Below are 21,920 nucleotides of genomic sequence, written 5' to 3'. Positions count from 1 at the left end.
TGACTCCAAAAGGAGTGGGGGTGGGGTGGAGTGGTGGAGACTCTGCTCTTCGGGGCAGGGGTGGCTGGCAGGACCCTGAAGTTACGAAATGGTCCTTTCCTGTCAGCATTTCTGTTCCCACTCCGAGGACCATGCAGTTTTTTCCTGGGGGTCAGGGAAGGGAGATTCCTAAGGCCAAGCTTCATCTCGGCTGGGCTGGCTCCTCCCCTCAGTTTCAGTTTCCGTTTTCGATCTCAGCAGAGCTGGATCTCAGCAGAGCCCAGCAGTGGGCATCTGGGCTAAGCTACGTAGGGCTGCCCCTGGCAGGTGGTGCAGGTAAGGTGGGCAGGGGTCAGGTGGGGTCGATGGTACTCGTACCTCCCCTCTTGATGAGATCAGGTTCCTGGTAGGTCCCGGTGCCCTGTCCAACCTGAAGCAGGATAGAGTCTTGGGCAAATGGAGTTCTCTGCACCGGACTGGGCTAGTGGGGAGTCGGTGGGGGACAGCTTCGAGGGGGTCAGGCCCCGGAGGGGGCCAGGAGGGCCAGGGGTCTGAGTGCCCTGCCATTCCCAGAATGGAGCTGCGACCCTACCAGTGGGAGGTGATCATGCCTGCCCTGGAAGGCAAGAATATCATCATATGGCTGCCCACGGGCGCCGGGAAGACACGGGCAGCTGCTTATGTGGCCAAGAGGCATCTCGAGACTGTGGACAGAGCCAAGGTGGTGGTACTGGTCAATAGGGTGAGTTGCCTGCTCTCCCCTCAGTGCGCTCTCAGCTCCTGGGGTGTCTCTCAAGAGCTTCCAGAACTCCAGAGCTGCTGTGGCCATCTCTAAGCTCACTTTTTTTTTTCACCCCTCCTACACCTTGCCTCCTCTCTATCCGCTTTCACCCGATCCACCTTCCTCTCCCCATCTCATCTCCACCCCCAGGTACACCTGGTGACCCAGCATCGTGAGGAGTTCAGCCACATGCTGGGTGGGCGCTGGGCCATTTCAACCCTGAGTGGGGACATGGGGCTACGACCCGGCTTTGGCCACCTGGCCCGGAAGAATGACCTGCTCATCTGCACAGCTGAGCTGCTGCAGATAGCACTGACCAGCTCCGAGGAGGACGAGCATGTGGAGCTCAATGGTAAGAGCTCTGTGCATCCCAGAGCCCCTCTTCTAGTAAAGATGTTAGATTTTGTGGGAGTAAAGTAGGTGTTCCTCATTCACCAAATGCCAACATACATCCTTATAGAAAAAGATCTGTCTACAGTGCAGGATCTTGGGCAAATCCCTTCCCCCAGCTATGCCTCAGTTTACTAATCTGTAAAATGGAAGTAAATCATCCCTGGCTGGCTGTTCTCTGGGGCTTGGCTGCAAGTTGTGAAGGAAGGGAGGAATTCTCAGATGATTTGTGGGGAGCACAGGAAACAAAGCTTATGGGAGGAAGGGCTTTGCAAACATAGGTCACGGCATTCCCCATGTGCCCCCAGAGTTCTCCCTACTTGTGGTGGATGAGTGTCACCACACGCACAAAGACACTGTCTACAACGTCATCCTGAGCCGGTACCTAGAGCATAAACTCCGGAGAACACGGCCCCTGCCCCAGGTGCTGGGTCTCACCGCCTCCCCAGGCACTGGCAGGGCCACCAAGCTCGATGGAGCCATTGAACACATCCTGCAGGTCAGCTTGGCCCATGTGACCCTCCCCCAGCCTGACCCACCAGGGACCTTTCTGGACTGCCCTACCCTATGCCCACCAGCCCTACCCAGGCTCCCCCAGGCAGGGTCCAGACACCCTGCCTCACCTATGTTCCAGCCTCCAAAGACTTCTTATTGCACTTTATTCTAATTCTGGCTTACAACGTTCCCTGTGACCTAGCCCCGCCTACCTGTCCAAGCTCATTTCCTTCACCCTCCCTCTCACTCCTGCTATACTGAACTTCTCTCTGTGTCTTGATCATATCAGGCTTGTTCCCATCTCAGGACTTTTGCACTTGCCATTCCTTCTGCCCTGAGTGCTCTTACCCTTGCACTTTACCTGTCTGGCTCCTTCTTGTCAGTTCAGGGAACAGCTTAAATGCACCCCTTCAAAGTCGTCCCTGATCACCCCCACTGTACTCTGTCATGTTATCCAACTTTATTATCTTCAGAGTTCATTAACACTATCTGAAATTCTCATTTTGTTGTTCTTTCCTAGTTTATCATGTCTCCCCAACTCCAACATAAGATGCTGTGTATCCCCAATATACCTAGAACAGCACCTGGCACAGAGAGGACAAGCAAGAAATATTTGTTAATAAATAAATTTCCACCCACAATGGCCTTGCGTCAACTGGGACCCATCCTGCCCCCAAAACTCTACCCAGTGTCCCTACAGGACCTCCCTATTCCAGTAAACCCCTCTCTGTTGCCCCAGCTCTGTGCCAACCTGGACACGTGGCGCATCATGTCACCCCAGAACCACCGCCCCCAGCTGCAAGAGCACTGCCACCAGCCCTGCAAACAGTATGACCTCTGCCATAGGCGCAGCCAGGTGTGTGGAGGGAGGGGCATGGGGCGGGGAGGGGGGGGGCGCGTGGAGTGAAATTAGGGCACCTGGGATTGAGCCCTGACTCCATCCTTACTACTAGCTCTGTGACTGCAGGTTACTTGCTTATGTATCTGAGCCTCCATTTCTTCTTTCTGTGAAATGGAGCAGAGGCAGCCTATGCCCATAGTCTGCTCTTTGGTTTCACTCAGATGCCACCGTAGGCATCTACGTAAACCCTGGGCTTTGCAAACCACACAGCTGGGGCGCTTTGCGCTGAGGCTGTTCCTAGCTCTCCTGCCATGTGGACACTGACTGGTGTCTGCTATGACAAGGCTGGACGAGGACTAGACATCACTGTGCTCAGGCCAAGGTCAAGGGCACATAAGGGGTGGAGACCCAGGTGCAGGAACCTGACGCTCCACCACACCCTTGCCACCAGCCAGGACTTCACACCACAGCTGGCCTGCCTCCGGAGCTCCATCCTTTCCAACGTGGACTGCAGTAGCCACACAGCTTCACGCAGAGATCAGCCCTCCCCACCCCAGTGCCCATTCCTCCATGCGTATGGGAATTCCCTCATGCCTTCACTCTTCTCATCCAGGACCCCTTTGGGGACATGCTGAAAAAGCTCATGGACCAAATCCACGACCGCCTGGAGATGCCCAACTTGAGCCGGGACTTCGGGACTCAGATGTACGAGCAGCAGGTGGTGGAGCTGAGCCAGAACGGTGAGAGGGGTGGCCCAGGCGGTGGATGTGGTGGCTGGGCAGCCCGGAACCGGCTTGCCTGGGCGGTGCCAGAGCTCAGGCTTTAGGGGCGGAGTCTAGGCTGGCTTGGGCCCTAGGGGCGTGGCTGCTCAGACCCTGCGCCTCCTGCCCGCCTGCAGCGGCTGAGGCCGGCCTCCAGCAGCAGCGAGTGTTTGCACTTCACCTGCGGCGCTACAATGACGCGCTGCTCATACATGACACGGTCCGCGCGGTGGACGCCCTGGCGGTGCTACGGGATTTCTACGACAGGGAGCGCACCACCAAGACCCAGATCCTGCGTGCAGAGCGCTGGCTGCTGGCGCTGTTTGATGGTGAGGCTCGCTGGGAGGAGGGGTGTCGGAATGGGACTAGCTGTCAGAGGCCAGCCAGGGCCCGGACGCCGTCGTGGGTTGGGAAGGTGCCAACGAGGGTACTGGAGCCCTATTTTTATAACCAAAACTCAAAGCTGTGGATATGACGAAAGATGGATGGATGTATGCCCTCATTTGCGAAGGTTTGCACAGATGTGAAAACTAATTTAAGTTCTTGACAAAGATTTTTTGAAAACCATTTCATTGGGACTGTCTCTGAAAGTCTAGGGTGTGTGGTACCTTTGAACTGGGAAAGTGAGGTGTTTAGAGGGTGAAATTTAAGGCTAGAGGCCTTGGCACAGGTTGGGGGGCAAGGATCTTTCTGAAGAGACCTGAGGTTGAGTCAATCCTGGGTTGCAGAGGTCAGCATGACAAGGTCAACGGTCATCCTGGTAGCAGGATTGAAGAGGGGTGCTGGATAAGGCATGTGAGCAAAGGATTCTAGACTGTAGGTCCCTGGAGTAAGGCTGGCTGGCCCTGAGGCTGGATGGGTAGAGGCTATCCTCACATGCGTCCTTGGTGCTGCTCAGGAGAAATTAGGCAGGAGCAGGTATCCTCAGGCCCCCTCTGGACTCCTGCAATCCTATCCCACCCACCTTCGTGCCCCGCCCACCTCTGGGCCTGAGTCCTATGCCTCTGGTTTGGGGTTTTTCTGGCAGACAACAAGAATGAACTGGCCCTCCTGGCAACCCATGGCCCGGAGAACCCCAAACTGGAGATGCTGGAACAGATCCTGAAGAAGCAGTTCAGGAGTTCTGGGAGTCCCCGGGGCGTCATCTTCACCTGCACCCGCCAAAGCACACACTCCCTCCTGCTCTGGCTCCAGCAGCAGCCTGGTCTGCAGACAGTGGGCATCAGGGCCCAGCTGCTGATAGGGGCTGGAAACAGCAGCCAGACCATCCATATGACCCAGGTATGGGCTTTGGGGAAAGGAGCTGAGGCTGGGGGCATTCCCCAGGGGAGAAGGGGAGAGGGTCCTCAGCACATAGAGATGGGGGGGGACTGATTACCCCCAGGCAGCGGGCGGAGAGCTGGGGGAGAGAGGTGAACACGGAGATTCACTTCAGGGCTGAATGTTCAATCTGAGGGTCTCTGGGGGCAGAGAAGCAGAAACATGAGGGTCTGCAGGGCAAGAGATGAGCGATGTCCTCAGGACAGAGGATCAGGGGTCTGGGGTTCTTTGCAGGAGAAGAGTAGGTCCTGAGAGCTCCTAGAGTACAGAGGCAGGGACAGTTAGGAGTCCCTAGGGAAGCAAGGGGTTAGATGGTCACCTGGGAAGATGGACAAGATCCTGGGGATACTTGGAGATAAAGGTAGAGACTCGGGGTCCCTTGGGAAAGGGGCCAAGATTGTTAGTAAAAGGGCTGAACCTAGCTCATGTACCTTCCTTTTTCTTCTTCCCCACCCCTAGAGGGACCAGCAAGAAGTGATCCGAAAGTTCCGGGATGGTACCCTGAACCTCCTGGTGGCCACGAGTGTGGCAGAAGAGGGACTAGACATCCCCCAGTGCAATGTGGTGGTGCGCTATGGGCTCCTGACCAACGAGATCTCTATGGTCCAGGTGCCCAAACCATCCCTCTCAACAGCCTTTGAAGGATCCTGTGTGGGACCCCAGCCCCACTCAGGCCCCTCTCTTATCTCCCTCCCCAGGCAAGGGGCCGTGCCCGGGCTGAACAGAGTGTGTACTCATTCGTGGCAACCCATGGCAGTCGGGAGCTGCGACGGGAGCAGACCAACGAGGCACTGGAGACCCTGATGGAACGGGCAGTGGCTGCTGTGCAGGAGATGGACCAGGCTGAGTATCAGGCCAAGGTCTGTGAGCCACCTGTGTGCCCCAGGGGGATGGGGCTGTCGACGTACTGCCTGGAGGGTCTCTGATGCAAACACATACGCACCCCTGTTCCACCTTCCTCAGGGGGCTAACTTGGCCCACCTGGGGAAGGTTTGAATCCAAAGAAGGGTAGAGGCCAGGCATGGGGTTGCCAGAGAGGCAATGGCTGTTTCTCCAGAGTGCCTTGGGAACAGGCCTTGTCCAGGGCTTTTAATTTATCCTTGTCAGCAAATACTTGGTGTATGTGTGAGAGCTGCCTTACAGCCCTTTTGGAACCAAGCAGGGGAAACAAACAAAGACACATGCAGAAAATGAGCCCAGACTTAAATCAGTCCCGAGTGGACTCTCACTATCGTCTAGCCTTGCAGAGGATGGTCCTTGTTTTCTCCTGTTCTCCCAACATAATTATGAATGGTACCTCATGTCAGATTCAAAGAAGCAGCTTTGCACGAAATCCTCCAGAGTGGGGGCAGAATCAATGAGAAAGCTGGCCCCTTGCCCACTGTTGCCCCCCACCCCAGTATTATTTGTCTCCACCGAGCTGCTTCTGAAAGCTCTAGGGAGGGTTGAGAAAAGTCTCTTCTGGGTACTAATGACCTGAGGTCTTTGGAAGCCCTTTGTCCTCGTGGGAGCCTTCCTTGGGGTCAGGTCTGTTCCGCCCCCAGCCATGCCTGGTGTCCCCTCCCACCCCAGATCCGAGATCTGCAGCGGGCAGCTGTGGTCAGGCGGGCAGCCCAGGCGGCCCAGCAGGAGAGTCAGCGGCAGCAGTTTCAGGCGGAGCTTGTGCGTCTCCTCTGCATCAACTGCATGGTGGCCGTGGGCCACGGGAACGACCTGCAGAAGGTGGAGGGCGCCCACCACGTCAACGTGAACCCCAATTTCTCGTGAGACCTGTGGAAGGGGCTGTCCGGACAAAAGGGAGGGTGGGGTGCATTAAGGGTTAGACAGGTTTTATCACCACCCTATTTTATAGGTGAGGAAATAGAGGCGCAGTGACTTGCCCAAGCTCACACAGCCACTGTGAGGTTGAGCAAGAACTGGAATTCAGGGTGCCAAAAACCCAGGGGCCACAGACTGGCCCCCTCGTCCTCCCTACTGTGCAGACATCAAGAGGGGCTGGTTGTCCCGAGCCATCTCCTCATCCTCTGCCCCCTGGAGGGTAGCCTTCCCCCATCCTCCATTCATTCATGATTTAATTAAATGTGTATTAGGCACCTACTGTATGCCAGGCCCCCGTGCCAAGGGTCTTCACACAGATTCTCTCATTTGAGGAGGTAGCATTTTAATTGGGTCTTGAAGGATGGGTTGGGTTTGGCTGTGAGATGATGCAGATAGACAGGGATGATGCGACAGGAGTAACACGGGTTGACTTGAGTGGAAGAGATTGTGAAGGAAGACAGATGAGCCTGTGGAGGCCCTGGAAGGTCAGACCTGAAAGTTTAGCCTTTATCCTGTAGGTGGTGGGGAGTCTTAGATGTATTTTGAGCAAGGAAATGTCAGAGTCAGATTTACATTTTTAGAAGATCACTCTGGCAGTTGGCAGAAGGAAAAGTGTGGGGGTGGGAGTAAGGATGGAATGAGGTGGAAGGATGGCGCTAGCGGATCCATTGGGACGCTGTTGCGGTCATCCAGGGGGGTAGTGCTGAGGTCTGAACTCGGGCAGAAGGGAGTGGAATGGAGGCAGCATAGGCAGAGCTTAGGGACCTCTCTGTGCCTCTCAACAAGCAGGAAGGCCCAAGGCCCAGGCAGGGACTCAGAAAGTAGGATGGCATGTGGTCTGGGGCTGGGGGTCCATGAGGGCTGTGGCCACTCCATTCCTTTGCAGGATCTACTACAACGTCTCCGAGAAGCCTGTGGTCATGGACAGAGTCTTCAAGGACTGGAAGCCTGGGGGTGTCATTAGTTGCAAGACCTGTGGGGAAGTAAGTGCTGGGGCCATGACTCTCAGCTCGGCTTTAGAAGTCCTCATTCTGAGAGAGGAGTCCCAGCCATCAGGGTGCCTTCACTGGGACGGGGAGACAGCCCTGGCCCAAGAGCCCCAGTCTGAGGGGGTGGTCCAGCCCCTATGTTAGGGAACTCACAGTGTGATGGGGGAGATAGCTCTGTTTGAGGTAGGAGACGTGGTCCCTGCATTCAGGGACCCTAGCTTGAGAGAGAAGCCCAGTCTGAGGGCAGAGACTCAGACCCTGCCGTCTTCGTCCCACCCCCAGGTCTGGGGCCTGCAGATAATCTACAAGTCAGTGAAGCTGCCGGTGCTCAAAGTCCGCAGCATGCTGCTGGAGACGCCACGAGGGCGAGTCCAGGCCAAGAAGTGGGTCCCGCGTGCCCTTCCCTGTGCCTGACTTCACTACGTGCAGTACTGTGCCCAGAGCCTGTCAGACCTCTCCCTGAACTGACCGTCTTGTCACTGCAGTGCCCGGCTCAGGCTGCAGGGGGCGGGAGAATCCGTAGCAGCCACCATCTTCCCCTGAGCGAAGCCTGTGTGCAGGTGCCTGAGTCACCAGCTCAGGGCCCCCGTGCTGACCAGCCCCAGAGGAACCCCAGGTGCTGGCGTGGGAACAGGGTGGAGGGAGAACTGAGGCAGAAGAATAACCACACTGTAGAGTGGTGCTCCCTTGTCCGCTGTTTCGCTTTGCAGTTTCAGTTACCCGCAGTCAAATGGAGTCTGAAAATACTAAATGGAAAATTCCAGAAATAAACAATTTATAAGTTTTCAATTGTGCACCCTTCTGAGTAGTGTGATGAAACCTCGTGCCATCCTGCTCTGTCCTACTGGGGCTGTGAATCGTCCCTTTGTTCAGCATATCCACACTGTATATGCTGCCTGGTTGCCACTTAGTAGCCATCTAGGATATCAGATCTCGAGGTATCTCAATGCTTGTGTTCAAGTAACCCTTTGTAGCCTAACGCTATGTCCTAATGCCTACATCACTCCGCTCACTTCATCGCATCACATAGGCATTGGATCATCTCACCTCATCGCAAGAAGGGGGAGTACAGGACAATAAGATATTTTGAAAGAGAGACCACATTTACGTAACTTATTACAGTATGTTATAATTGTTCTATTTTATTACTGTTGTGAATCTCTTACTGTGCCTAATTTATAAATTAAACTTTATCATAGTTATATATGTATGTATAGGAAAAAAACACAGTATATGTAGAGTTGGGTACTATCTGTGGGTTCAGGCATCCACTGGGGGTCTTGGAACGTATCCCCACGGATAAGAGGAGACTCCTATACGAGAATCACCAGTTCCCTCGGCCCAGTGACATTCCTTCCTGCCAAGGCTATTTCTATTTTTGAGGCTCCCCGTAAATTAAAAAGAAAGAAATGGAAAATTGCTGTAGAAAATGGTATTTTTAAAACAGATTTGTTGAGACATAATTGACAAAATAAACTGTACATGTTTGTAGCGTGCAGTTTGATCAATTTTAACGTATGTAGGCTCCTCCACAATCAAGATAAGGAACACCCTCAGAACTTTCCTTGTCCCCATTATATACCTCCTCCTTCCCCCATCCACCGATCTGCTATGTAGCATATTTTAATGTTAAAAGTGTTGTTGTTTTTTAACACCCCTCTTTATGGCTAACATGTAAACTCATTTGGAGGGAGCATCAAAAGTCTAAATTGAGAGCCATCAAAAATATGAGGCCTTCCTGCCCCTCCATCCCGTAAGAGGGTCCAAACCCAATGCCCCCCTCTCCATCTTTTCCTAACCCCCAGGTTATCTCCCTGGGCCGGGTAGAGGCCAAAAGGATTTGAGGTGTAGACATGGGGGTGGGGGAAGTTGTAAAGGCCTAAATATTCTGTTCTCATTTTAACAAGAAAGAAAGAAAGAAAAAGAAAGGCAAGATCTGGGTTGATTCTTCAGGGAAAGGGCTATTTCTGTAGTAAGAGGCCCAGCAGGCAAGAGTCACCTTCAGGAGAAGGGAGGGGGCTAGGGCAGAGATTTGAGAGCAGGATGACAGTCCTTCCTGCCATCTAACCTCCTCCTCTCCTGCTACATCCTTGGTCCTGCCTCAGGGTATATGGGAAATAATGCTTTCTCTCTTCCCCAGTGTATTCTTTCTTCAGTCCACTTCTTGTCTGATTGAGAGCTGAAATTCCAGTTCTTGGCTTTTTGGCCTCCACCCTCCAACCCCCACAAAGGGAGTGTACCCTTCTTTCCCAGGGCCCCCTTCCTCCTAATCTCCAGTGTCCAATGGCCCTAGCTCCAGGAGTCACCCTTCTCCTTCCTGTCCTATCTTGGCTCCCCGGGGTCCCTTCTGCCCATCCGCTCCCACTTTGCCTTCAGTTGTTACTGCCCCTGCCAGCAACGTGCCTTTTACAGGTCAATAAAATTAGCGACTGGGGGCAGAGAAGGGGGGGCAGAGGCCTAGGGGTGCTAAGCTCAATGGCCTTGAATGTGGCTGGACGCACGTTGTCCTGACACCTGTCATTCCAGGGCTAAACAGTGACAGCTGAGGGACCTGAGCTGGCGTTGAGGGCGGAGGGGCTGTGTTGCAGGGAGAGAGATGAGATGGACTGAGAATAAAGATGACCTGGGCACCTAATGGTTCCCTCAGTGGCCTGAGCTCCTGGATGGGAGACCCTGACTTTAGAGGGAATGTCCTGTCTCACACCCACCTTACCAGGCTGGGAGAGCTTTCTTGATCTCAGATGGAAACGGGAACTCAGACAAGGAGGGGTTCCCTGGCTTTCTTTGTGTGAGGGGTCTTTATTTGGAGCCACTGCCTCCCGGGCACCTGGACAAGGCTTCCTGAAGGAGAGGATTTCATGAGCTCCTCAAGACCCAGGCATCCTAACTTCCCAGTCCTCAGAAAAGCCGGAGCGCTAGACCTCCCTCGTGGCCCGGATGCTCCTCCCTTCTCCCCCACCTGAATAAGCTGGTCCACCCACCCGGGTGAGACTCTGGGACTGGCTCAGCCGCGGTACCCCCTCCCAGGCCCCGCCCCCCGGTCCCGCCCCGCCCCCTCCCCGGCCAGCCCAAAGCCGCTGCGCTCTAGAGCGCAGCAAGAGCAGGTGGCCGCGGCGGGCTCCGTCTCTGCCCCGCAGGTAGTCAGCAACGCGGTTTGGTCCACCCTGAGGACCTCGAGGGCAGCGCAGGCGAGCAAGGCAGCCCCTTCCACCTGTCCCTGTACCCTTGTCTCAAAACTGGGGGACCCAAGAGGCAGTGAGGATATCCCTATTGGTTCTGCGCATGGAACCTGGGCATCTAGCGGATGGGACTAAACTCGGGGGAAGTTTAGAGGATCCTGGCTGGTTACCCCTGATGCCGAGGTGGGCTCCAAGGGATGAAAAAAGGCAGAGCTGGGCATTAAGCACACAGTTTTTCTGGAAGAGAGCAGGATGGGGTAGTGACTGCAGGGCTCCAAGTATGGACCCTCATTGATGGCATGTCCCAGCAGCATCCTACCTGCCCCAACGCCCCTTAGTGACCGGTAAACCCAAACGGCTATTGTTCTATGTGCAAATGAGGTAAGATCCACCGCACAGCTGAGCTGGGGCCTGGGTTTTCTGATGATCCCCCAGGGCACCTGCATCATTTATTTACACTGGTTACAGACTGCAAGGGTTACGGGGATTAGGGAGCAGGGGTCGTGGCAAGATTGCCTGGGGAGCCCAGAGTCCTTGCGACCTGAGCAGATCTTTTCTGTGTCCATGTTCCAGAGCCAGGTGGGAGAGCTGATCACAGAAGTGGCCCTTATTGTAGACATAAGGCTCACTGGCACTCTCCGTGTTGGGATTTGGGCTGTAGGAAAGGGGTCCTGCCTCCCCGAACCTCAAGGCAGGCTTCCTGGAAGAGGAGTTCCAGGGCTGAAAGCTCAGATGTGATGCTTAGAGCTCTGAGACACAAAGAAGAGTTAGACTTCGGGCCTTGGTGCTGGGTTAGCGGACAGCAGAGGAGCCCAGATTATAGAATGGAAGTAGGTCAGGATGCTGCCGTGGATCCAGCCGGGGCCCCACGGACCTTCTAGCTCATCACAAACCTACGGACAGACCAACATCCAAACTCAGGTGGGAGGGCTTCCTGTGTCTAATTTCCCCATTCCATTGTCTCCTTCTATCATATACACTATCATCAAGAAATTCTTTCTCATATCTGACCTTCATCCCTTCTGTTTCTGTGCCAGTTTCTTGCTTCTGGAAGGCAATGTGCTATAGTAGAAAGAGTGGGGGCTTTGGGGTCAGTTGGACTTGAGTTCTATCACCTCTACCTACTGTGTGACCTTGGGCAAGTTACTTAACCTCTTTGAGTTCACTTCCCACCTGTAAAATGGGGATAATAATAGAACTCACCTCATAGGGTGGCTGCAAGGATTAAATGAAAATACGCAATAGAGCGCTTAGCACAGTGCCTGGCGCCTGGTGAGGGCTCAACAAGTATAAGTGTCCCCTCATGTGTAGGACAGCAAAGCCGATCAGCAGGGGGGGGGGGTGGGGGTTAGAAGTTTTTTTTAAAACTTGGCCAGAGAGAGCAATGCCCTTCACCATCACCACCCCACCAGCCCCTGCTCCCTGCTGGTCCCGGGATCTCTGCTGAACCTATATGGTCTGCCCAGGACCCCTCACCTCCTCATCTCTTTATCACCCTGTTTTTGTCTCCAGGGTGAGGAGAGGGACCGCAGGGCAGGGACCTGTGGCAGCAGGAGCCCACTTGGGACGATGCCTCAGGAGAACAATCTGGCTTAGAGACCCAACCGAAAAAAATGCCCCGTTGTCATCACCTTCCTGCCCTCCCCACCTCCAGAAATCCACAAGTTGGGATCGAGCTGCACTAAATTTTTCCAGGAAGATAAATAATGTAAGTGACTGAAAGTCCTGTTTGGGGATCGTCCAAGTTGCCCTCCAATGGAATGACAGCTTCAGTTCCTGGCCTGAGCTCTGGAGGCCGCTGGGGAAGGCTGGATCTAGTAAGCACCCTTAAATCTGGGCAAGGGCAGGGGTGCCCATGCACTAGCTGGGCACCTTCAAGGGCTCTGCTCTGGCACTCCTCTGGCTGTCCCCCTCCCGGTGAGATGAGGAGTCAGCAGGCCCAAGGGGAAGAGCCTGTTCGTCCCCATCAAGACCACATTCCCCACACCTGTGACTCTGAAGGCCCCTGCCTAGATGGCCGCCAGCTTGTTCCCAGCTCATGCAAGCCTCTGCTGTGAGCCTGTTCTCCACAGGGCAGGTTATGCCACGAGCTGTGCACCCTAGACCTGAGGGACAACTGGAGATGGCTAAGGAACAACTGTTTGCAGGGCATGAAGATGGAACTAGGAGGTGAGGCTGGGTGTCCACCTACATGCATATGAGTCCCTTGTGGTGCAGAAGGAGTTGGCAGTGGGAAGGGGGTGCTGGCTGGGGCGAGGGTGGGAGCGGAGCTGTCTCTCCCTCCATAACGTTGTCCTGCTAAACTCTCAGGAGTCAGAGAAGTCTAAATTGGAACCTGGTCTTCCAGGTCATTATGAACGTGTATTTATCAAGGTGGGAGATTACAATATATTTTAATTAAGTTTGTTAGCTTGATATAAAACTTTTAAGTATTTAAACATGTATATGCAGACCCCATTTGTCCTCTTGCCCCAGGCCATGCAAACGTTAGGGGTGGGCTTGGCAGAACCTGTGACCAACTCTGCTATTTGGTGAATTCCCTTTCTGCTGTCTGTCCCCCAGTACAGTAGTGCCTGGTAAAACTGGGCTTAGGACATGCCCCCCACCACCACCAGGAAAGAGTTTCAAGGTGAAATGAAGACTGTCAGCTGTCACAAACAAGCAATCCCCCCTTGGGCCTCCTGACCTCATTCTCCACCCAGAATTGGGACAGTTTTTAAAAATGTCCTGTGATGCTTACAGAGAAAGGATGAGGAGCGAGGTAGCTTATGTCCTTAAGTGTGGGGAGGGTGCAGGCACTCACTGGGCCCAAGGAGCAAGGAGGGTGCTAAATGGGGCCACAGCAGCAAGAAGGATAGAAGTCAGACTGAGGGAAGATCAGGGCTGGACCCCACCATCCCTCCAGCTGCCCTTCTCAGAGGGAGCTATGCCTGCAGCCAGGTAGGGGGCTGTGTGTCTGTAATGTGGGTCCTCCTGTAAGTTTGCATCTTGGGCCTTGGATGGGGAAGAGTGTGGGGGCCAGCTGGCCAAGCGGTGGGAGTCATCCACCCTGGTGGGAATGTGTATCTGTGTCTGTGTCTCTGTCTTCTCAGTCCTCTCTCACATTGGTGGCAACTGTACTTGAGGACCCTGTGGCACCTGGACACGCCGTCTGTTCAGAAGAGAGACATGCGGCCTTTTTGTGCCCATCTCTGACTCACGCGGTTCTGACTGGGCTGTCTGAGAATCAAACCTGCCATCTTGGCCTCATTAGTGCTGTGAAGTGCTTGGTGAAACTGGACACACACATTCACACATGCACTCACACACGCACACATTCACACTCAGATATTCACACACCCAGGCACGCATGCCACCTACATGACCTCACAGATGTCTCTGTACAGAGTCTCACACTCCGAAACACCGCGTTAAGTGCAGTCTTGGGAGTGGACCCCCCTGTAGATGCAACCTGACACGTGTGCTTTGCAGACCCCTGAGCCTTCACCACAGTTCCCGTCTCACTCTCCCCTCAGTGACTTTTCATTCACCTTGGGTGACCCACCAGCTCCAGTGGCCAGGGGCCAGGCGCCTGCAGTGTTCAGTGTTGGGGGCAGGAGGCAGCAGTGCTGCCCTCCTGGGACTCTCCACAAATCGCACCCAGCTCAGTGTTCGGCACCTCTGCTCCCCCAAGTCTCGCAGCGGGTGTCTCCTGGTCCTGAGTCCCTCTCAGTCTATCTGACCCTGTGTAGTTCTGTGAGCCTCCTTCTGCCTCTCAACCTGCAAGTGTGTCTCCTGCTTGCTCTCTGCTTTGTCCTTCCCCTGCTCCTATGCCTGTTATTTTCTGTCTCTCCTCTCACCCTGCCTCTCAGTCTCTCTTTTTCTATGTGTCTTTCTGTCTTTCTCTTTTCCTCTTCCTTTTTCTCTGTATGTGTATCTCTGTCTTTCCCAATCTCTCTCTCTCTCTCTCTCTCTCTCTCTCTCTCTCTCTCTCTCTCTCTCTCTCGCAATCTCTGTGTGTGTCTCTGCCCTTCTGTCTCTGACACACACACACACACACACACACACACACACACACAACTTCCTTACTCTCGATCTCTCTCCTGTGTCTCAGCTCTGTCTCTGATTGTGTGGCATCTCGCTAGTTTGTCTTTCTGTGTCTGTTTCTATCTTTACCTCTCTCCATCTCTGTCTCTAAGTCTGTGTGTGTCTCTCTGTTCTCTCCCTGTCTTACTCTTGTGAAGTGTCCCAGGGGAACAGGACAGTCAAATGTCTCTGAGTGTAGAAGAAGATGGCAAAGCATCTGGGAAAGGGGCTTGCCATCACTCTGGGCCCGTCCAATGCCAGGCAAAGAGTGGGGGAGGATATCAGGCTCTGGAGAGGACAAATATTGGCCCATCTCCCCCAGCTTCTCTGCTAAGAATTTAAGATCTTGGGGGCTTTGACTCCAGATTCTGAAATGTTATTTAGTGACAAGGCCCAGGAGCACAGGGCTGGGGGTTCAGGATGATGAGGGAGAGAGCCCCTGTCTGTTTGGTTGATCTGATTGACTTTGAGCTGAGGGAAAAGGTGTTGGGGACTTGAAGTTCCCCTCAGAAGAGGCATTAACCAGAGTGGGGCTGAATTGACACTTTTTCTTTTTCCTCGAAGCAGCCAAGCTCAACGCACCCACCCCAAGCCCCAGCTTCCTGCTCCAAACCACTACTGTGCTCCCCACCCTGTTCCAAACATTTCCGCCAACTGCCCCTGGGCCGTGGGGCCTGTTCAAACAGCCTCCCTGCCCTCTCTCCTGGCCTCCCCACCTCAGCAGGCCTCTCCTCGCTGCCATGGCTTCTTGCACAGGAGCGGCTGTGTTGGCTGTTTGTTTATTTGACTAAGGTTTTTGGGTGGGGTGAAGACCGACTCCCCTGATACTTCTCCCCACGTCAGATGCCCAGGCAAGATGCCAGGCTGGCCCCACCGTGCTCCCACTGCCCCCACGGCCCTACCTCAAGCTCCCACATGCCTCTCCTACATCCCCAGGCCCCAGACTTTACTCCTCTCCTGATCTCAGGTCTGTCAATTCCTACATCTGATGCCAGCTGCACCCCTCCCACTGGACAGGCAGAATAGGCAGGTACAAGACACACCTCTGCACACACCCACCTTGTCCCTCACCTAGGGGAGGGACAATGCCAGGGGAAGGTGCTGGGAACTGGAACCCTTCCTTGGTTTCTCTGGGGGATCCCAGAGAGGAAGGAACACATGGCGTGTGGCCTTCAGCATGTGGGCGAAGTCTACCCACTTCTCTCATTGACTGAGGCTTGAACCAGTGATAGAGTGGGACTTCAGCAGAGGAATAATTCCCTCATGAGCTTGGGGCCCCTCCCAGGATCCATTCCAGAACGATCCCTCTGGTACCTCAAGGGTTTTTCCATCCCTGGATTTTGTATGGTGCTGTACTATATACAGAACTGTCTCATCCTGCCCCGTGAGCACCTGGAGAGGTGACAAAATCTCCATTCAGGCAGAGACTGGACTCGAACCCCGGTCTCCTCACTCCCCATAGCCAGGCTTCCTCCCCGGACCGAGACAGAGCTGCTCCTTGGGCAAAAAGAACTTCAGGCTGCAGCCATTTCTCGGCTCTCCTTGCATCTCCCCCTCCATCTTCACTGGGCCCACTTGTGTCTCCAGTTGGGAAGAGAGTGTAGGAGCAGGTAGCATTCTGTGACCTCGTTCTGAGATCTGCTGTCCTAGTTAGCAGCTTCCTGCGGGGAGAGGGACACGAGAAGCTTTTAGAGATGGTTTCAACCATCTGGGTGCGAATTGGGAATGAGATTGTCCCTAGGTTGAGGCTGGGGACAGCTATTCCCGGGCTGCAGGATGAGGTGTGGGGGCAGAGAGGCCAGAGAGGGGATCAGGAAGTTTCCCCAAATAGCCTGGCCCGCAGCCAGATGTGGGAGCCAGGCTGGGGTGGGGGGTGCAGCCCAGCTGGGGGCAGCTGGCCCATTGGCACATGGGTCTAGACCTTGGGAAGCTGGGCAAGAGGCAGAAATGAAGCAGGACTGGTACTCTCTCCTCTTTTCTCTCCGGCTAACATGGGCTTCTCCGGAACTTACCGTCATGAGTAAGGGGGGGATACAGGTAGAAGACTTTCCCTTTTCTCTCTCGGAGGCCCTTGTGAACCCCAATCCATTCCCCTGCCCCTCACCCCAGTGATACTGATTTATTCATTCTTTCAACAAATGTTTATTAAGCACCTACTGTGTGTTATACTTGCTAGGACCTGCTCTGGGATTTCAAGGAGGAATAAGGTGAATACAAAACACTACAAGGAGGCAAGAAGGAAATCTACCTTAAGGAGGGCAAGGAGGGAAGGTTTCTCAGGAGGTGATATTTCAGCATCAGCCCTGAGAAGGGGAGGTAGGACCCAGGAGGAAAAGAGTGATCCAGGCAGAAAGAACAGGTTTCTAGAGGAGAGCATACTGTGCTCCAGGGAGAGAAAGAGCCCAGTGTGGCTGGAGTATCAGAAGCAAGGTAGGGAGTGGTACAAAAACAGATCAGAGGAGCACAGGATATGTTGACCTGGACATTTTGACCCCAAGGATGTTTTGAATGCAAACATTTTAAACCAAACATACCAACACTGGAGACTTTTTTAGAAAGTATTTTCCAGTTTGAACGCCATTCGTCCAACTTAATTTCTTGATCAGATTTTTCAATTTTTTTTCTCTATGGTACAGTTAAACAAATTTCCACTTGTTTTTTTCATTCCATTTAAATTTTACGGGAATTATGTTCACTGGCATCAATTCTGTATAAAATTTGCTGCCAAGATTTGATTCATTGATCAATTTGGCATCGATCAAAGGCTCCTGACCCCAGACTCTGCTATTGTGCAATTTACTGGGTAAACTCTCCAATTTTGGAAGATTTAAATTAAAAAAAAAGACTTGTGGTCAAGATTGGATTCTTCTGTCCATTTTAGTCAATAACAAATTTTCTTGTATCCGGTTCTAACTAGCATCAGTGTTACTTTTACCAGTAATAACCTTAGGGTTTGGGGGAGGTACATGGGGATCAGATCTTCCAGGCTGGAGTAAAAATTCTCTTAAAGGAAAGGAGGAGATTTTGGAGGTTGTAGGCAGGAGAGTGACACGATAAGATGTGCCTTTTTAAAAGACTCCTGGCCATGTGGGGAGCAGACTGGGAGGGCAGGAAGTGGAGAAGTGGAGGCAGGGAGGACACTGGGGAGGCCGTTATGCCAATCCAGGTGGTAAAGAGAAGTGAACAGATTGAAGAAAGATGAAGGAGGTAGAAAGGGCAGGGTAATGACTGTCCCACTCCCCAGGATCCCAGCACAGCCCTTCCCACGTGCCCAGAGTGACCTCGATGTCATTCCCCACACCCTCCGCTCCTGCCTCTCCCTTCCTCCAAGGCCCCAAACACCTCAGAGTCTGGCCCTTGGAGTTTGCACAGGGTGGAGACCATGAACTGGGGTGTTTTCCTTGGGGCTCCCTCCCAGTCTGTCTCCTGACTGAATGCAGCCAAGGGAGAGTCAGGGATGCCCAGCCGAGGTTCGGGGCAGGAGGGGGGCCTGGAAGGCCTAGGGGGTATGGCCCTTGGATCCACCCACCCAGAGCACGTGGCTGGAGCAGCCAGAGTGGCCGCAGAGCTGGCGGAGAAACAGACCCAGACACAGAGTGCTTGTCCGGCCCCTGGCTCCAAGCTCAGGGTGTGACCCTGGGCAGGGGTACAAAGAGGCCTCTGTCGGTGCGTGCAGGGCACAGAGCCCATCTAGGCCAGGCCAGGCACCTGAGGAGTGAGGGAGCTGGGCCTGGGGCTACTTGAAGAGAGAAAGCTTAAAATGACACAGACCCGAGGTTTGAATGCCATCTGGGACAAGTTACTTCCTCTGCTGGATCCTCAGTCTCCTCACCTGTGAAACGGAGTCTTAATCCCAGCCTCCCAGACCTGGTGCATCGTCTGGACCCCTTGGTTGACTGACTAAAGCATCACCTTCCTAGAATCCCATATTTTTAAACATTATTTACCAACCACATAGTGATTACCTTGTACTTGTTTGTTAAACACTTTACAAATATTGATTCATTTAACCCCAGTAATGACCCTCTAAAAGAGGTACGATTTATCCTTATTTTACAGATGGGGAAACTGAGGCACAGAGGTGGCCAAGGTCACACAGGAAGTGGCAGAGGTAGGAGTTGAACTGGGGCAGTATGGGTACGCTATGGTGCATCTCTTAAGGAAGGGGTGGGCATCCCTTAGGCCAGGCTGCTGCAGGGGGTGGGACCTGACTGTCCAGCTGGGATGCAGCGGTATGATGGTGCGGCTCTGTGCAATGGGAACATAACTGTGCAATGTCTTGCGTCCCAGGGCCGGACCCCTAGGGCAGGGCGAAGAGTGCAGTGGGAGGGAGAGGAGTCAGACTCCACTGGAGGAGTCCCAGGACCAGAGACCCAGGGCAGGAGAAGAAGGTGGAGCAGGGATCTCGGGAGAAGTAGGTCACAATCCTGGCGTCTTTGGCCCAGGTGTGGCAGCTGTGCCAGGGAAGGCTGGGGCAGATTTGGTATTCCTTCAACAAGGACCAGTCCTCTGTGGGGTGCCAGGCTTGGTGCCACATACTTGGAGGAGCCAGCTCCACCCCAGGGAGCTCAGGGTCTCGGCAGACACGAAGCGTGGACATGGAACGGAATGGCAGGGGGACTCAGCCAAGGGGCTGAGGGTGGTGGGGACACAGTCCAAGCCTATAGGTGGGGACCTTCAGGTTTCAGGATTAAGTTTAGGCGCATGTGCAGGACTTGACGGGCTGAGAAAGGAGGCGGGGCCTCTCAGGCTGAGGGTGAGAAGGGGGATAGTTGTACTGAAGCAGCAGGTGGTCTCCGTGGGAGTGGCTGGGATCAGCGCCCAGGGCTCTGAGCTGGGATGTGCTCTCTTACACACATCTCTAGACCTGTCTATGCTTCAGAATCACCTGGGCACTTGTTAAAAAAGCAGAGCTGGGCCTCTCCTCACCCAGAATCGGAACCCCCAGGGCTGGGGCCCAGCCCAGGATGCCTGACAAGCCCAGGTGCTGCTCATGTGGCCAACACTTGGAAGCACTGCCGGGCGAGGGGGTCTCAGCCTTGGGTGCACGTCAGAATCACCTGGGCAGAATTTAAAAGCCCCCGTCCCCAAGCTGCACCAGGACCAATCCCAGCAGAATCCCTGGGTAGGGGTCCAGGCATCAGAAGTTTTCCAAGTTGCCAGGCGATTCCAGTGAGCCGCCCTGGCTGAGGACCCTCAGGCAGGCCTGTCCTTTATATTAACCAGGTGTAGGCTGAACTGTCCCCTGCTCACTCATCCTCTCTGCCCTTGTGTGTTTATCCCTTGTTAGTGTGCCTCTTGCTCCTAGGGTGCAGCCTTCATGAGGGCCTGTGGGAACAGAGCCCCAGAAAGCAGTTTCCAGGCTCTCGGCCTCACGTGGAAAGGTGCTGGCTCAGGTAGTAAATGGCTATCACTGTGATTGCATGGCCATCAGCTGTGGCTAGTTGGCCGTCAGCTGTAACCAGTGAGCTATTGGCCTCTAATATAACTGCTGTGGCTATGCTAGCAGAAAAATGGGGGCTAGCAAGGAGATGGCGGCTGAGCTAGCAAGAGCGGATTGCAGAGGGGTAGATGCTGCCAGCGAGAGTATAGTGGTAAGACTCCCTACCTATGGCTCCGTGGGTGTTCCATTTTGGCCTCACCATGTCCTGCGTTCTTATGTGAGGAGCGGGACCAGAGACCCTGCAGGCCTCCCTGCATGACAAATGGCACAGCGAGCAGCTGTCCCCCGCATGACAGGGCCCCTCAGGACCGCTCTTCACTGTTGGATCCCCAGGCATAGAATGGAGGGCCTGGCATATAGTAGGTGTTCAACAAATGTTTATTCAGTGATTTTACTGAGCCTCTACTATGTGCCAGCCACAAAGGCAGACACTCTCCCTATATCGTCTCTTGATTCTCCTATCAAACCTGTGAGGTAGATATTAATACTATTGGGCCTGTTTTACAAATCAGAGGTGAAGCAACTTGCCCAAAGTCTGATGGCTCCAGAACCCTGGCTGGGTCCTGAGCCCCAAGCTGTCTCCCAGCCAAGGTCCTGCAGCAGCCCTGCTGTCAGAAGCAGCCGGGAGCCTGGAAGCTGGACGGAGGGCCTGGGGGGCGTGGGCCATCCTTGGGGCATTTCTTGGAACCTTTCAGTTGGTTTTGAAAGACCGCCTTCATGGCCTGTAACTGCCGTGTGCTTCCACTCGCTGGACCAATTTGAGAGGAAGACTCCTTGATGTGGTCGGCAGCTGCTCCCTGGCCAGCAAAGGGGACCTTGGCCACCCCACTGTCGCCCTCAGCCAGTGGGCTTGGAGGCTTGCCCCTCCCTCATGCCCTAGACGACCCTGGATTTTCAGGGTCATCCTCAGCCACCCCCTGCCGCCATCCTTCTGAGGTTAGGATGGGTTAGGTTCAGTTTCTCATACTGGGGAAGGGGAAAGGACCGCCAAGGTCTGGTGGAGTGGGCTATGGTGGGAGGATTCTCTTGAACAAACTAAATGAAAGCATCAGGAAATGAAAGGTGGGTCAGGGAGACTCAAAGATCTTAATTTCCACAGGGTTGATCCTGGCTGGTAGTCAGGGCCTCTCCCAGCCTCTTCTGAATGCAGCTCTTTAAGTAAGAGGGAAGGTAGCCAAGATCCCAGCGAGGACCCCTGGGCCCTCAGCCTTTTCCGTCCCTTCCATGGGGCCGTATGGGGAAGTCCCCCCAGTAAGCTGACTGCCTTCTAGACTGCTGCTACTATGGCTAATATTCTGAGAAGAGGGCCACTCCTGCTGTGGGCACCCCGGTTCCCAGCCTCCTGTCCTGTAGCTCCAGCCTCTCCTACTCAACCCAAGCAGCTCTGCCAAGCTGGGTGAGGAGGTTGAAATAATTTTCATTGCACTGGCAACAAACACAAGTTGGATACAGCTCTGGGCTGAGAAAGATTGAGGACAGGCTGGCAGCATTGGAGGCAAGACGATGGGCAGGAAGGGAGCAATTTAGTCTGGGCATGGGACGGACACCCTGGGTTGGGAGAGGGGATCATTGGTGAGGTTTTTAGGGTTGTCTTAAAAACCCTAGGGTGAGGTTTGCCCGCTTGTCTTCCTTTTCTTTTTGCCCCCGTAGTTTCCAGTGCACAGCTGAGAGGAAGTTCTTACTGCAGTCTTATCAGTGTTCCTTCTATTGTATGTAGCTAACGTCATTCCTCACAGCACAATGGCTCTGTACAGCTTGCAGGGTATTTTCTCTGTGTTATCTTATTTAATCTTCTCAGCTGTCAGCCTGGGGTTATTATCATTATCCCCATTTCACAGATGAGGAAACTGAGGTGTGGA

At 54.0% G+C, this 21,920-nt stretch overlaps 2 protein-coding genes across 8 annotated transcripts in view; both read left to right on the top strand.

Annotated features, from left to right (window-relative positions):
* The first annotated feature begins 229 nt into the window (after positions 1 to 229).
* DHX58 (DExH-box helicase 58) lies at positions 230 to 8,685 on the top strand. Its single transcript, XM_033089043.1, has 13 exons — positions 230 to 315; positions 553 to 721; positions 911 to 1,112; positions 1,459 to 1,649; positions 2,385 to 2,501; positions 3,100 to 3,226; positions 3,385 to 3,576; positions 4,275 to 4,528; positions 5,027 to 5,176; positions 5,266 to 5,427; positions 6,140 to 6,330; positions 7,272 to 7,368; positions 7,657 to 8,685. Exons 2-13 carry the CDS (start codon positions 554 to 556, stop codon positions 7,786 to 7,788), a joined length of 1,983 nt encoding a protein of 660 aa, XP_032944934.1. The 5' UTR covers positions 230 to 315; position 553; the 3' UTR covers positions 7,789 to 8,685.
* A 1,747-nt stretch (positions 8,686 to 10,432) lies between these two features.
* Positions 10,433 to 21,920, top strand: part of ZNF385C (zinc finger protein 385C) — a 50,054-nt gene continuing 38,566 nt past the window's right edge. For 2 of the 7 annotated variants that reach the window (XM_033091384.1, XM_033091383.1), the window contains exon 1: positions 18,678 to 18,729. In XM_033091384.1, coding sequence (XP_032947275.1) covers positions 18,678 to 18,729 — 52 coding nt within the window. Of the gene's footprint in view, positions 10,512 to 11,214; positions 11,475 to 12,065; positions 12,262 to 12,333; positions 12,723 to 13,333; positions 13,494 to 18,677; positions 18,730 to 21,920 lie in introns of those variants that run through there. The other 5 variants (XM_033091387.1, XM_033091388.1, XM_033091390.1 and 2 more) reach the window with 5 other exon arrangements.

This window comes from Rhinolophus ferrumequinum, chromosome 21 (assembly GCF_004115265.2).
Source record: "Rhinolophus ferrumequinum isolate MPI-CBG mRhiFer1 chromosome 21, mRhiFer1_v1.p, whole genome shotgun sequence".
Classification (NCBI taxonomy): Eukaryota; Metazoa; Chordata; class Mammalia; order Chiroptera; family Rhinolophidae; genus Rhinolophus; species Rhinolophus ferrumequinum.
This window is presented reverse-complemented; position numbering and strand designations above follow the sequence as displayed.

Bases quoted from the DNA above. Each gene is read 5' to 3' on its own strand.
- DHX58 (XM_033089043.1), top strand. From the start codon at position 554: ATGGAGCTGCGACCCTACCAGTGGGAGGTGATCATGCCTGCCCTGGAA. The intron at 722-910 runs GTGAGTTGCCTG...CTCCACCCCCAG, and splicing joins TGGTGGTACTGGTCAATAGG to GTACACCTGGTGACCCAGCA. The intron at 1,113-1,458 runs GTAAGAGCTCTG...ATGTGCCCCCAG, and splicing joins CGAGCATGTGGAGCTCAATG to AGTTCTCCCTACTTGTGGTG.